This window comes from Hydractinia symbiolongicarpus, chromosome 9, assembly GCF_029227915.1.
Source record: "Hydractinia symbiolongicarpus strain clone_291-10 chromosome 9, HSymV2.1, whole genome shotgun sequence".
NCBI lineage: Eukaryota > Metazoa > Cnidaria > Hydrozoa > Anthoathecata > Hydractiniidae > Hydractinia > Hydractinia symbiolongicarpus.
The window spans coordinates 17,078,436-17,091,835 of record NC_079883.1 but is presented as its reverse complement, the minus strand read 5'-3'; the positions used below and the strand labels follow the sequence as shown (position 1 = coordinate 17,091,835).

At 37.3% G+C, this 13,400-nt stretch overlaps 1 protein-coding gene across 1 annotated transcript; it reads left to right on the top strand.

Annotated features, from left to right (window-relative positions):
- Positions 1-2,524: 2,524 nt before the first annotated feature.
- On the top strand, positions 2,525-7,324 carry LOC130657797 (uncharacterized). Its single transcript, XM_057460795.1, has 6 exons — positions 2,525-2,989; positions 3,039-4,675; positions 4,759-6,756; positions 6,812-6,848; positions 7,025-7,089; positions 7,189-7,324. The coding sequence occupies exons 1-6, from the start codon at positions 2,525-2,527 to the stop codon at positions 7,322-7,324; spliced, it is 4,338 nt and encodes a 1,445-aa protein (XP_057316778.1).
- The last annotated feature ends 6,076 nt before the right edge of the window (positions 7,325-13,400 follow it).

Below are 13,400 nucleotides of genomic sequence, written 5' to 3'. Positions count from 1 at the left end.
TTGGATAACTATCCATACACATAAAATTTCTTTGATAAAGTCTAGAAACATCGTCTATAAATTTGTTCTGTAAATTACCAAACTTTGACGTTAAAGCAATATTGACGTCAAAGGAAAGTATATTAAGATTAGTGAAGCCATTGCATTGCACTTTTAAATTTAAGGCTAAATAACTTGGAAACGGGTGGAAATAACTGACGTCATCTCCTGCGTAGGTAACTAGAGACCACCTGGGACCAATTTGGGTAAGTTTTCCAAACCTGGGTCCCCGAATTTGTTTCGGAATAGACGGGTTGATGACGTCACCAAAAAACCTTCAACCCTAATATCTCTGCAACTGTTTGTCAAAAACACGCGATCCTATACATTATCTTGATCAGCATTTCAAGACCTATACAATGAAGGCAGCAGGTATACAAATTTCTAAAAAAAAATTTTGGGCGGTTGACTGGCCATTGCTGACGTCAGCAAAATTTTAAAACCCTTATATCTCATTAAACGCTTATCAAAAAGACATGATCATATACATTTTCTTGGTCAGCGTTTAAACCTCTGCACAGTACAGGCAACGAATAAATTAAATTTTGCCAAAATTTTTGTAATTGCACTGCTGACGTCAGCAAAAAATCTAAAACAACCTATTTTTCCATTGTCCTTCTGCCTAAGTGGATTTTTCCACGGGCCTTATCGACTAGTTTATATAATAATACGCTAGGTGTGTCTGTGTGTCTGTGACAGGCAAAGTGGATGTCTTCATTTTCCTTTGATGTTGCCGAAAAATGCATGTCTAATATGTTAAATTTTCTGACGTTACGACGCGACGAAAATAACACTACTTTAACGTCAATATCCTATATTAAATTAATGAAGCCATTACAGTGCACCTAAAACTTTGAGGCCAAATACCTTGGAAACGAGGTGGTGACGTCAATGATTTTTCACCGTGTGGGTAACTAGGGACCAACTAGGACCAATTTGGGTAATTTTCCCAAACCTGTTATGAACCTGTTATGCATGGATTGCTTCTAGAAACAGGACCATTTTCCTGAGTTTTTATCAATGGCCTAGCTCACCGAAACAATCAAATCTGTAAATAATGACGCCATTATTATTTTTTCGGGGTTTCCCCGCATTCTTCTTTTTGTTGTACAATTTTTCTAGAGAGTATAGTTGAGAAAGATAACGAGTAGAGTACACGAGGTACTTGATTTTGATATTTTATGAATCTTTAAATGGCGCTCGATTGATGGACTTTTGATATTATTTTTGGATATTTACTTGAATTGGTGGACTTGTGATGTTGTGTGGATATTATTTGCTCGAATTGGTGGATTTATGTTATGAACTTTAACTTAGCTTAGACAGTGTTTGTTATTCTGAAATCGTCTTATTGTGTACTGCACGTCAAATTTCAAAAACTTTCATTTTTCATGCTTCCAGTTTCATTGGTTTCATTTTTTGCATTACATTAAATTTCATTATGTCTACTGCGACTACGAGGAAGAGTGCAAGGCGAAAGGGGTTGCGGTCTATTGCGAGCACTTTGCGCGAGCGAATTGATGTCATAGTTAAGGACTTTTCGGAGGAGAAACGAGCAGAAATTATTTCTTTACAGACCACTTTAATTGACACTGTTAAACAGTTAAAGGAGTTAGATGAAGAGCTATACGGTGTTTTATCGGCTGAAGAGATCGAAACCGACGTTATGGAGGCTACAAAATTTTATCTATTAGTGAACATGAGTCTCGCGACTATTACTACCGCTACCGGACCACATGTTTCAGCCACAGAATTGACACGGTCTGTTGAAAAGAAATCGATGAGACTACCCAAAATAGAACTGAGCAAATTTAATGGGAACCCTTTGAATTGGCCCTCGTTTTGGGACCAGTTTAATTCAGCCATTAATGACAATGACAGTTTGAATGCAATTGATAAATTTAATTATTTGAAGAGATACGTCGAAGGAACCGCTTTATCAACTATTTCTGGGTTAGAATTGACGAACAGTAACTACGAAAATGCTATAGAGTTGCTTAGAAACCGTTTTGGCAACGAACAGGTGCTCATTAACGCGCACATGGAAGCCCTGTTGAAGATTGAGTCAGTACGATCAATGGATAACACCCAACAATTGAGAAAACTTTATAATGATGTTGAGAACTGTATTCGAAATTTGAAAAATTTGAAGTATAATAGCGAAATGCTGAGTTTATTGATTCCGGTTCTGAACGAAAGAATTCCCAACGAATTACGAATGATTATTTCTAGAAACTTTGGAGAGGAGAAGTGGTCCGTTGAAAAGATGCTGTTTTTTATCAATAACGAACTGCAAGCTCGAGAGAGGTGCACTGTAACCGCGAAAGGCAAGGGATAAACTCCCAGTGAAAATTACAAGAGAGGAGGAATTTCTACCGCAGACTGCTTATTGACTTTGGACAGAAAAAAATGTGTTTTCTGTCACGATTCTCACTCTCCGTCGAGGTGTTCAAAGGTTACCAACGTACAAACACGTTCGCAAATTATGAAAAAGGAAGGGCGTTGCTTTTTATGCTTGCAGCATGGACACATTTCAAAGAACTGTTGTTCAAATTACATATGCAATAGATGTGGAAGACGTCACCACATCTCTTTGTGTATGAAAGAAAAACGTGCCGAAAGAAAAGATAAAGACAACAATGGCTCGGAGGAAAACCCTTCTAACGAAACCAACGCGAATCACATCAGCCAAGAAAACAAAGGAATTCTTTTGCAGACGGCTAAAGCTTTTGTTTCGAAAGAAAGGGAGAGCAGGAACATACAAACGAGATTCATGTTTGATTCAGGTAGCCAGAGAACATATGTCACAAATGAACTGAAAGAAAAACTGAATTTAGAAACAATTCGAAAGGAGAAATTAATTATTAACACTTTTGGCCATAGCAACAGCCAATCGAGAGAGCCACCCGTTGTTAAGTTGTATGTAAAAACCGCTGACCGCTCATCTACCGTACCCATCGAAGCCATTACCAAACATTTGCGCTCCTCTCTCAAATCAGAATGCGAAATATTACGCTGATAATTACGAACACTTGAAGCGGTTGAAATTAGCAGATTTTTCAAATGGTGAAACGAGACTGAATGTTCACGTTCTGATTGGTTTAGACCATTATTATTCATTCATTACCGGCGAAGTTGTTCGAGATCCGAGAGGCGGTCCTATCGCTATCAATTCCAAACTTGGCTGGATTTTGTCCGGAGGTGAACAGTCGAAAGCGAACGAATCAAGCTGCATGGAAGTCCACGCCTGCCGTGTTGATACCGAAAACACAATTCTTCGTGACGAGTTGAACAAGTTTTGGCAAATTGAGTCGATCGGTGACGGAGAAAACGAAAACGTATTATCTTCTTTTAAACAAACTCTTGAATTCAACGGTGAACGCTACGTGACCGAATTACCATTTCGTCCTGATCATGATAAACTTTCCGATAATTTTTCAGTTTCGAAACAACGCTTAGATTCTCTTGTTAACAAACGATTACGAAATGAACCTGATTTAGCTGTGCAATACAACGACGTTTTTGCAGACTACGAATCGAAACAGATTATAGAAAAAGTTCCAGAAAGTGAGATAGCTTGCGAAAATGCTCACTACCTTCCGCATCATCCGGTTGTACGCCAAGATAAAAGTACAACGAAAGTTCGTCCTGTTTTTGATGGATCTTGTGCCGTTCACAAACCATCCCTCAATGACATTTTGTACTCTGGTCCTAATTTACTTGCTAAGGTGTTTGACATTCTGCTGAGATTCCGTACGAACTACGTCGCTTCAGTTGCTGATATTCAACAAGCCTTCTTGAATATTGAAATCGCTGAGAAAGACCGTAATTATCTTCGTTTTTTGTGGAAAGAAAACCCTACCGAGAACGATTCAAAGCTCATTATCTATCGATTTCTGCGTGTCGTGTTTGGGTTAACGTGCAGTCCGTTTTTACTCAATGGGACAATCCAACACCACTTGGAGACTTACGAAATTATCTGCCCCGAAATTACTGATGTTTTGAAGGATGAATTGTACGTCGATGACCTAACAACCGGTACCGATACCGTAACTGAAGGCAAGAAACTTTACGAAATTAGTAAACAAATCATGAAAGAAGGAGGGTTCAATTTGCGAAAATGGGCTACTAATAACAATGAATTACAAACTTTTATCGATAAAATTGAGAACGTGAATTCTGAACCGAATAGCGACAAAACTGTTAACCCCAAAGTATTAGGGATCGAGTGGGACATCGACAGAGATATTCTAGTGTACCGATTTGACGAGTTATTGAAACGAGCGAAAGAACTGTTTCCAACAAAAAGAAACATTTTACGTATATCTGCTTCATTTTATGACCTGTTGGGCCTGATCGCACCAATCACCACCAAAGTAAAGGTTCTTTTCCAGAAATGTTGTCAACACAAGTCCGACTGGGATGATCCACTGCAAGGGGAACTGCTTAAACAATGGAGAGATATATTGAACGATTTTGCGAATTTACAAACTTTTGAGATACCACGTTATTTATTCTGTGAACCGCGTCATGAAATTCAATCAATTGAACTGCATGGATTTTGTGATAGCTCGACGATTGCCTACGCTGCTGTGATTTATGCAAAAATACGAACTAACCTCGGCGTAAGTGTTTCGCTAGTGACTGCTAAAACGAAAGTTGCGCCCCTAAAGCCGCATTCTGTTCCACGTTTAGAATTGCTAGGATGTGCTCTTTTAGCAAAGTTGATGAGCCATTGCTTAATGCGATCAATGGTAGATTGAAAGTTGATCGTTTTTTCGGTTGGTCAGATTCGGAAGTTGCCCTTTGTTGGCTAAAAGGCAAATTGAAGCAGTGGAAGCCATGGGTAGAAAACAGAGTTGTTTATGTTCGATCAGTCATTCCATCGGAATCATGGTTTCACGTTTCCACCATTCATAACCCCAGTGATATACCTACCAGACCAGACAAAATTGGTGACTTCAATTCAAATTTGTGGTTAAACGGTCCTGAATTTCTGTCTGATTCCAGCTTTGTTCCACCTGAGTTTCATGTCAACAAACATTCATTCGATGTTTTGTCAGAAGAGAAGAAAAGTCATGTCACTACAAACATTAGTCATTCCACTCATCATTGTCATTCGCAGTTACATGATATTATAGACGAGACTAAGTTTAGCTCACTGAAAAAGCTTATAACTACCATTGGATATGTTTACAGATTTGCGAATAAATTGTTAAATCGAATTCGAAAAAGAGACTTATCAGTATGCAACGATCGTGAACTGTCGACTCAAGAATACAAAAGTGCATTTGATATTTTGATTACAAACAATCAACGAAAACTTCGAAACAACCAAAACTACTTCAACAAACTTTCGTCCGCCCTGAAGTTGTTTGAAGATGAGAAAGGAGATTTACGTGTTAAAGGACGTTTTGGTGAGAATAAAAAGCTTTCATATGACGAAAGGTATCCGTTGATTCTTTCGAGTGATTCACATTTTACAAAACTTCTGGTTGAAGATGCCCACGAAAAAACATTTCATCAAGGCGTAGAAGCGACACTCAACATGTTACGAATGAAGTTTTGGATTCCGAAAGGTAGACGCACAATCAAATCCATTTTACGACAGTGCATTGTTTGTCGACGATACCAAGGCAAACCTATTAAATCACCACCGACTCCAGATCTACCAGAATACAGGTATTGCGCTTCGAGAGCTTTTGAACACGTTGGGTTCGATCATGCTGGTCCACTCTACATTCGTACCGAGAACCGAAACACGACAAAGGTATACGTATTAATACTTACATGTGCTACTACTAGAGCTGTGCACTTTGAGCTTTCACCCGATTTAAAGACGCCAGCGTTCATTAGAGCTTTCAAAAGATTTCAATCCAGAAGAGGAACGCCTGCTACGGTTGTGCATGATAACTTTAAAACGTTTAAATCTAACCATGTAAAAAGATTTATGAGACATGAGTCTATTGAAACTAACCCGATTCTCCCCAAGAGTCCTTGGTGGGGAGGATTTTATGAAAGGATCGTCAGATCAATGAAAACCGCCTTGCGTAAGACCATTGGGAAGGCACTATTGACTTTCGAAGAGCTCGAGACAGTTCTGTGCCAAGTTGAAGCATCGATTAACTCAAGACCACTTACATATCAGAGTGAGGACGATCTTGGACAGACTATCACACCTTTGCATTTGATTTACGGCTCGAACATTGTTGGTGCTGAATGTGTCCCAATGAATGATACCGACCAGTGCTCGAAACGATTACTTTATGTACAACGAGTGCTTGATGATCAGTGGCGACGATTTTATCGAACGTATTTGAACGAATTACGGCAACATCACTTCTACAGAAAGGATGGCAGAGAAACACCTGATTTAAAGTTGAACGACGTCGTGGTGGTGAAAGATGATAACCAACTGCCAAGAAGTAGATGGCCATTGGGTAAAGTTACGGAACTGATCTATGGAAAGGACGGATTTATTCGTGGAGCGAAGATTCGGGTTAACACCAAGAAAGGACTTGTTTCTACGATAACGTGTCCTATTCAAAAACTGATTCCACTTGAAATAGCAAATGAGACTGAAAACAAAGTTGAAAAAGTTGAAAAAAGTGAACTTGAAAAACCCGCTGAAGACACTCTCAATGAAGATGAGCAACAACGAAGGCCGACGAGAAAGGCTGCGGTTGAAGGACAGTTGATGCGTAAACTCCGCGAAGAGTATTTATAGTTTTTTTTTGACATATATATATATTTAGGATTTCTTTATGTTTAGTCATACCGTGTTGACATCGGACATGTCAACGGGGGGAGTATGTAAATAATGACGCCATTATTATTTTTTCGGGGTTTCCCCGCATTCTTCTTTTTGTTGTACAATTTTTCTAGAGAGTATAGTTGAGAAAAATAACGAGTAGAGTACACGAGGTACTTGATTTTGATATTTTATGAATCTTTAAAAAATCTATTATGTACGGATTCCTTTTAGAAACAGGATCCTTTTCCTGAATGTTTATCAATGGCTCAATTTACCGAAATAACCGAATCTGTGATGTATGAGTTTATTCTAGAAACAGAAGCATTTTGGTGAATGCTTAACAATGGGCCAATCCACCGAAACAACTGAATCTGTGATGTATTGATTGCTTCTAGAAGCAAGAGCTCTTTCCTGAATGTTTATCAAAGGTCTAATTTGCGGAAACAACTGTATCTCTTACGTATGGAGTACTTCTTGAAACAGGAGCTCTTTTTTCTTAATGTTTATCAGAGGCTCGATTTACCAAAATAACCGAATCTGTTATGTATGGATTTTAAAATCGGGAATTCTCACCTGAATATTTTGTTAAGGCAATTTCGCAAATGTTAGCCAATTTTATGTGTATGGATTGCTCCTGACTTGCCAATTCTTTCTTAAATTTTTGTAAAAGCCTTACAGATATATATTTCTTCCGCCCTTTAAGGAAGTAAAAATCTGATATTAAAGTACCACATCAAATGCGATTGATTAACAATTAACATTGAAAATCAAATAGAAGAATAATTTTAACAAAAGAGCGTTGGCTCTTTTGGGATAAAGGCAGTTTAGAAGGGGATTAAACACAAGACGACGATAAACATTTGCGTAGATATTTACGTTCCATCTTATAATACAACCAATAAGTATATAACACCAAATGTCAATAAGAAAAAAAGTTAATCAAGTTCAGAGAGCACTTAGAAAAATTAAACCTTGTCTCACAGAAAACGAATACAAAGAGTTGTATCCACAAGGTTCCAACCCTGCTCAGTTTTATGGTACTGCCAAGGTTCACAAGATACCACCTAAATCTACAGCAGCTGACGATTTACCATTACGACCTATCATATCGAATATCGGATCTGTTACTTATAACAAATCAAACTACCTCGCGAAATCTTTAACACCGCTGGCAAAGTCGACATATATTACTGAAAGCTGTTTAGATTTTACATTATCATTGAAAGGAGAAAAGATACCTCATAATTATAAACTAGTACCTTTTGACGTCACTAATTTATTCACCAACGTTCCGTTGGAACAAACGATAGACATAATATTGAAAAAGATATATGCTGAAAAAGTTATAGAAACAAAAATTAAGCAAGAGGAAATGAAACATCTATTAATCTTATGTACAAAACATGTACATTTCAGTTTTAACAATCAACTTATATTCAGGTTGATGGTGTAGCAATGGGCTCGCCTCTAGGACCAGTCCTAGCATATCTTCATGGTTGAGTTGGAGAATGAAATAGTCCCAAAATTAGAAAATTCAGCAAAATTTTGGAAGCATTATGTAGATGACACTATATGTTTTGTTAATGAAAACCAGATAAACAATGTGGTGGTCACACTTAATAGTTACCATTCGAATATCCAGTTCACATATGAAGTTAAAAACGACAATTACATAGCCTTTCTTGATGTGAAAGTGAAATGGTTTATTTAACACATCCATTTATCGGAAGACACGAACACTGACATATAAATGCACTAGAATTCATCTGCATCACGCCCATGGAAAGTTGAAAGGGTTAAATCGTTGGTGTTGAGAGCGTTTAATAAATGCTCTTCATCACAAGATCTGAAATACGAACTAAATCAATTAAAAAATGTGTTTATAAAAAACAATAGTTACCCAGAAGCAGTTGTATCTAATGTAATTAATAACACACGGCGAAATTTCAACATTCAAAATGCCGACACTGTTTCTGAGGAAGACACCAATGAATCTCCAATAACACCTTTCATGGTTTTTATTCTGTCAAGTCTGGCTCAAGTCTGAAAATAAATAAGGTTAATTTCGTTTAAGAAAAGCGAATTAGAAATTAATGGTAACTGCTTAGTAAAGCGTCTAACACTTTTAAACAGTTTCTACCAGCCAATGTTAAGTCACGCATTGCTGATCAATGTCAAAAGTTATGTTCGCTATTTTCTGTGAAATAGAACCAAGGATGAACACGAACATGGTGTTGTGTACAAATATACTTGTCCGGTGGAATCGTGCGATGCTACATACATTGGTTAAACAGCGAGGAGGCTTAATGAAAGAATGATAGATCAAAAACGCGGTAAGAACTCTCACATCCTAAAACATTCAGTCACTGAGAATTACCAACTTGCTGAACAAAAGAACTTCAGTATTTTGATAGATAATGTTCACCACTTTAAAAAGAAAAAAATAGCTGAGACCATGTATATTCATGATATCAGTCCCACGCTTTATTTACGGGAATTATCTGTTCCATTAAAATTGTTTTAAGATAAATATTATTTATAGTCAACAAGGGGAGGAGTGCATTTGTGCTCCGCGTGGTGGAGGTTACCCTTACCAACGGTTTATATACCCTTGGATTTGCCGTTATGTGTTATATGTTTTGTTAAGTATTGTTTTATACGTCTTCTCTGTATTGCGATAATTGTAACAATTTACGTTGATAATGTCTTGTAGTAACAAGACGAAATATCCGTTAAAATAAAATAAAAAATGTCATCATCAATCAAACTTCTCGTAATTATTTTTATTGTGAAGTTATATGCCCGAATTAATATATAAAACTTCTTAAGCAAGAACATATTTGTTAATATTGATCTGCTTGTGCTAAGGCGTTTGCCTATTGTTTAACTTGATGTCAATTAAGCTTGCTGCAATATAAATGGGCAAAACAATAACAGCCAGCGGATTTCAATAATCAGTTTCTTCACTAAAAAACAATTATCTGCAAGAATCTTGCTATTAGATCACAGAAATTTTACACGAAAAAACGTTGGAAATGAATACAAGTAATGTCACCTAGCAGTCATAATATACATTGTAAAGAAACAAATAACAACAACATGAAAGTAGTTGGCATAAAAAGACACCCTAATCATTAGAGTGACTGCAAAAAAACTGTCATAACATAAGAACCATCCAGTATAATTCTTTTGCAATTCTGCCTCAAACTGCTGATGGTGATTTATATTTAATGTGGTTTGTGGTCAATGGTTTTCAGGATGGACCAGGTTTCCAGTGTTTAGCTCCCATTGCTACAAAAATCTTTTTAAAATGTCTAACTAACTAGACAATGGGGGATATTGAACTTTAATCTCAAGTAGAGGACATGATTCAAACGCTCTACCAACAGAGCTGCACTAAATCCATCATCGTTTTAAAAAGTTATAGGAACATGACCATTCATATATTTGCTGCAATGATTTCCACAACATAGCTTAGTACACCTTTTTCGCTTGACATGGCATTCATACTCTTTTTAGGAAAATTTCAGTTCCCGAGCATCCATACATTTGTTAGACTATATGCAAAATGGCATAACCATTTGCATTGATTATAATGTTTTGTTAGAAACAGCATCCATACTTTTACTAACAGCGCGTGAAACCGCCACAAAGTTATTAAAAAGTAATTAAAGAAAATGTCAAGAAAAAGTAGACTACTGGCAAGATACTTCTAACAGTTGTTTATAAACTCTGAAGGAATATTAATTAAAAAAACCACAACTGCAAACCAGATTGTTCTTCCCACACGTTATCATAGGATGGTGTTTAAGACGATATCTGGGATATGATCGCGTGACTGAATTAGCACGGAGGAGATTTTACTGGCCTGGTATGGCTAGTGATGTCAAAATGTTTATTTCCAAGAAATGCAAGTGCATAAAGGATAAAAAGCCAAACATTGAGTACCTGCATCTTGAGTAGAGTACCTGCATCTTGACAAAGCAGAAAGAGGATATGAGTAAGTGTTGGTAATCACTGACCACTTTACCCGCTTTACCCAAACCTATCCTACCAAGAATAAGTCAGGCAGAGCGGCAGCTGAAAAGATGTTCAATGAATTCATTTTATCGTACGGATTCCCCAAACGCATACACCAGGACCAAGGGAAGGATTTTGATAACAAACTCTGGAAAAGACAGCAGGAATTAAGTGGCATTGAATCCTCAAGGACAACTCCATATCACCGAATAGGCAATGGCCAATGTGAAAGGATGAATTGCACAATCATAAATATGCTGAAGACTGTGGAAAAACACAAGAAAGATAAGTGGAAAGACCACATTAAACACCTTATCTTTGCCTTCAATAGCACAGTGCACAAAACAACTGGACTTACACCATTTTACCTAACGTTTGGACGCCATAGCAGATTGCCAATTGACTTGATGTTCGCTCTATTGATTCAACAAGCCTGTCTTGCTTTATTACAAAAAGGTTTATGATGCTACACTTTCAGTTGGAGACAGAGTTCTATTTCGTAACCTTAAAGAACGAGGTGGGACCGGAAAACTAGAATCCTATTGGGAAGAGCATGTCTCTATAATAATAGCCGTATTTTGTCTTAATCGCCGATTCCGCTCAGGAGCCACAGAAAACAAATAGGATGGTTTTACTGACAGTTTGACTGACTTTGTTTTGACCGCTCGCACGTGTATACCAATCAAAACGCCTGATTCTTTGAAAAACCAATCAAGACTTTCGCGGCCTAGGCATGCCAACGAAGAAACATGATGGCAATTTTAGTTTTTAAAAAGTAATGGTGGTCAGTGTTGTTTCTAAGTCTGAGGATATAGCCATTTAGCTATCTCATATATTTACCTAAAAAGTGAGAGTATAAAAATTCAGTTTGGCTATCAATATGGCAATATTCTCAGCAATAAATCTTATGCTAAATGCAGTTTAGCTAGGTAGCTACATAAAAATAATTTGCAAATAAAATGGCTGAGCAATTGCTTTAGCTGGAGGGGTAACGACAGGCTGTTTTTTGTGTTGTCATTTAAACCGAAGTTGTGATAAAGTTTTTTTGGAGAAGGGTACTGTTCACATCTGTTTAACTGTACTAAGCGGTCAGCTCAGTGTTAACAATAGCCTGTTTTTTGGAAAAAGCTGTTACGCCTATGCGGGTCAGCCCACTGTGACAATTAATTTTTAAACTTTCTTGGGAATCGCGCCTGTACGAATGTCTAACAATGTTTACCTGGACTAACCGCTTAGCCCTGTGCAAGAAGCGAAGGACTGTTTCTTGTGTTTTCATTTAAATAGAGTCTGCAAGAAAGTTTTTTTCAAAAGGGTATTATCCCTATACACCTGTGTAACACTGTTTAACTGTACTAAGCGCTCAGTCCGGTGACACGATTAATTTTTTAACTTTTACAAAAACTTATTCCGCAAAATAAAATAATATTGACCGATTGTTTTTGCTATGACAGAGTCACAACGGTTGTAAACTGTGTTTTTATTTCAGCCTTTGTTGCGGGAAAGTTATTTTTTGAAAAATATGTTGCAGTCGCAACACTATAATGGTGTGTGCGCTTCACTTGATTTACGACATACTGCATACCTGTACTAAAGCCCGACTGTGTCGCACAGTTTGCAGTTCTTTTTAAGCGCTCCTTAGGGCTTTCAACAACAGTTACTTGTGGCTCATGCCGGCGATTCGACCCTGGGTTTCCCGGCTAGCTTACACTATAATCGCACAGCAACTTAATTTACCTGTGTACAAAATAAGATCTGGATCTGGAAAAACCAAAGTGGTACACCGAAACCTTTTACTTCAATGCAATCAGCTACCAGAGGTAAACACGCCTTCTCCTCTTCATCATGTAGAGGGTAGTCAGGATCTAATGGACACAAGCTCTCCTGAGGTGGGAGAGGGGAAACATCAACACGACTCTTCAACTAAAAGAAGGGATACCGCCAAGTTCTCCTGAGTCAGGAGTGGAGGAGATTCATCAGAGACCCCAACAAACAAGAAAACGAAGACATACGACAAACAAGGAAATCCAACATACGAAGAACTGTAAATATTGAGTTAAGAAACATTGAGTTATAAAGAAGGAAAAAAAAGTTATATACATAATGTGTTAACTACTTCGTCTTTTTACTATCTTCCGACGTTTTGTATATGCCAGAATAATGTTTTTTATAAGTTAGAGGTTAATCTAATAACCAGGCAAACAATTCTTCTTCACTTTTATATGACCAGAAATAGAAGTAATGCCAATTGGACGAATGATTCAACATTGAATTGGAACTAAATGATCAATTGTCAACTACACTCAACAGATACAATTATTTGCATCAAGACCGATCAAAATGATAGGGTAGAAGTCTAAGGGTAAAAAAAAATCATATTAAAAAATACACAAAATTTAGGAAAAACGGAACTTAAAAACAAATTACAAATTGTGTAATTACGTAGTAAATTGATTGTCAAATTTGTACCTTCCTCTAGAGGTGCCTTGTTACAGTAGTGATGTAGCTATCCAAACTTATTTCTTAAGATTGAGGTATGGATGCCTGAATTATAATATACCCCCTCCCGTTCTTGCCGCATAAATATCTG

What these genes read in the sequence shown, in the direction of transcription:
- LOC130657797 (XM_057460795.1), top strand. Translation starts at nt 2,525, where the DNA reads ATGAAAAAGGAAGGGCGTTGCTTTTTATGCTTGCAGCATGGACACATT. An exon ending in AACCTCGGCGTAAGTGTTTC is followed by an intron (nt 4,676 to 4,758) that starts GCTAGTGACTGC and finishes GTGCTCTTTTAG; the next exon opens with CAAAGTTGATGAGCCATTGC. An exon ending in CGGACATGTCAACGGGGGGA is followed by an intron (nt 6,849 to 7,024) that starts GTATGTAAATAA and finishes GATTCCTTTTAG; the next exon opens with AAACAGGATCCTTTTCCTGA.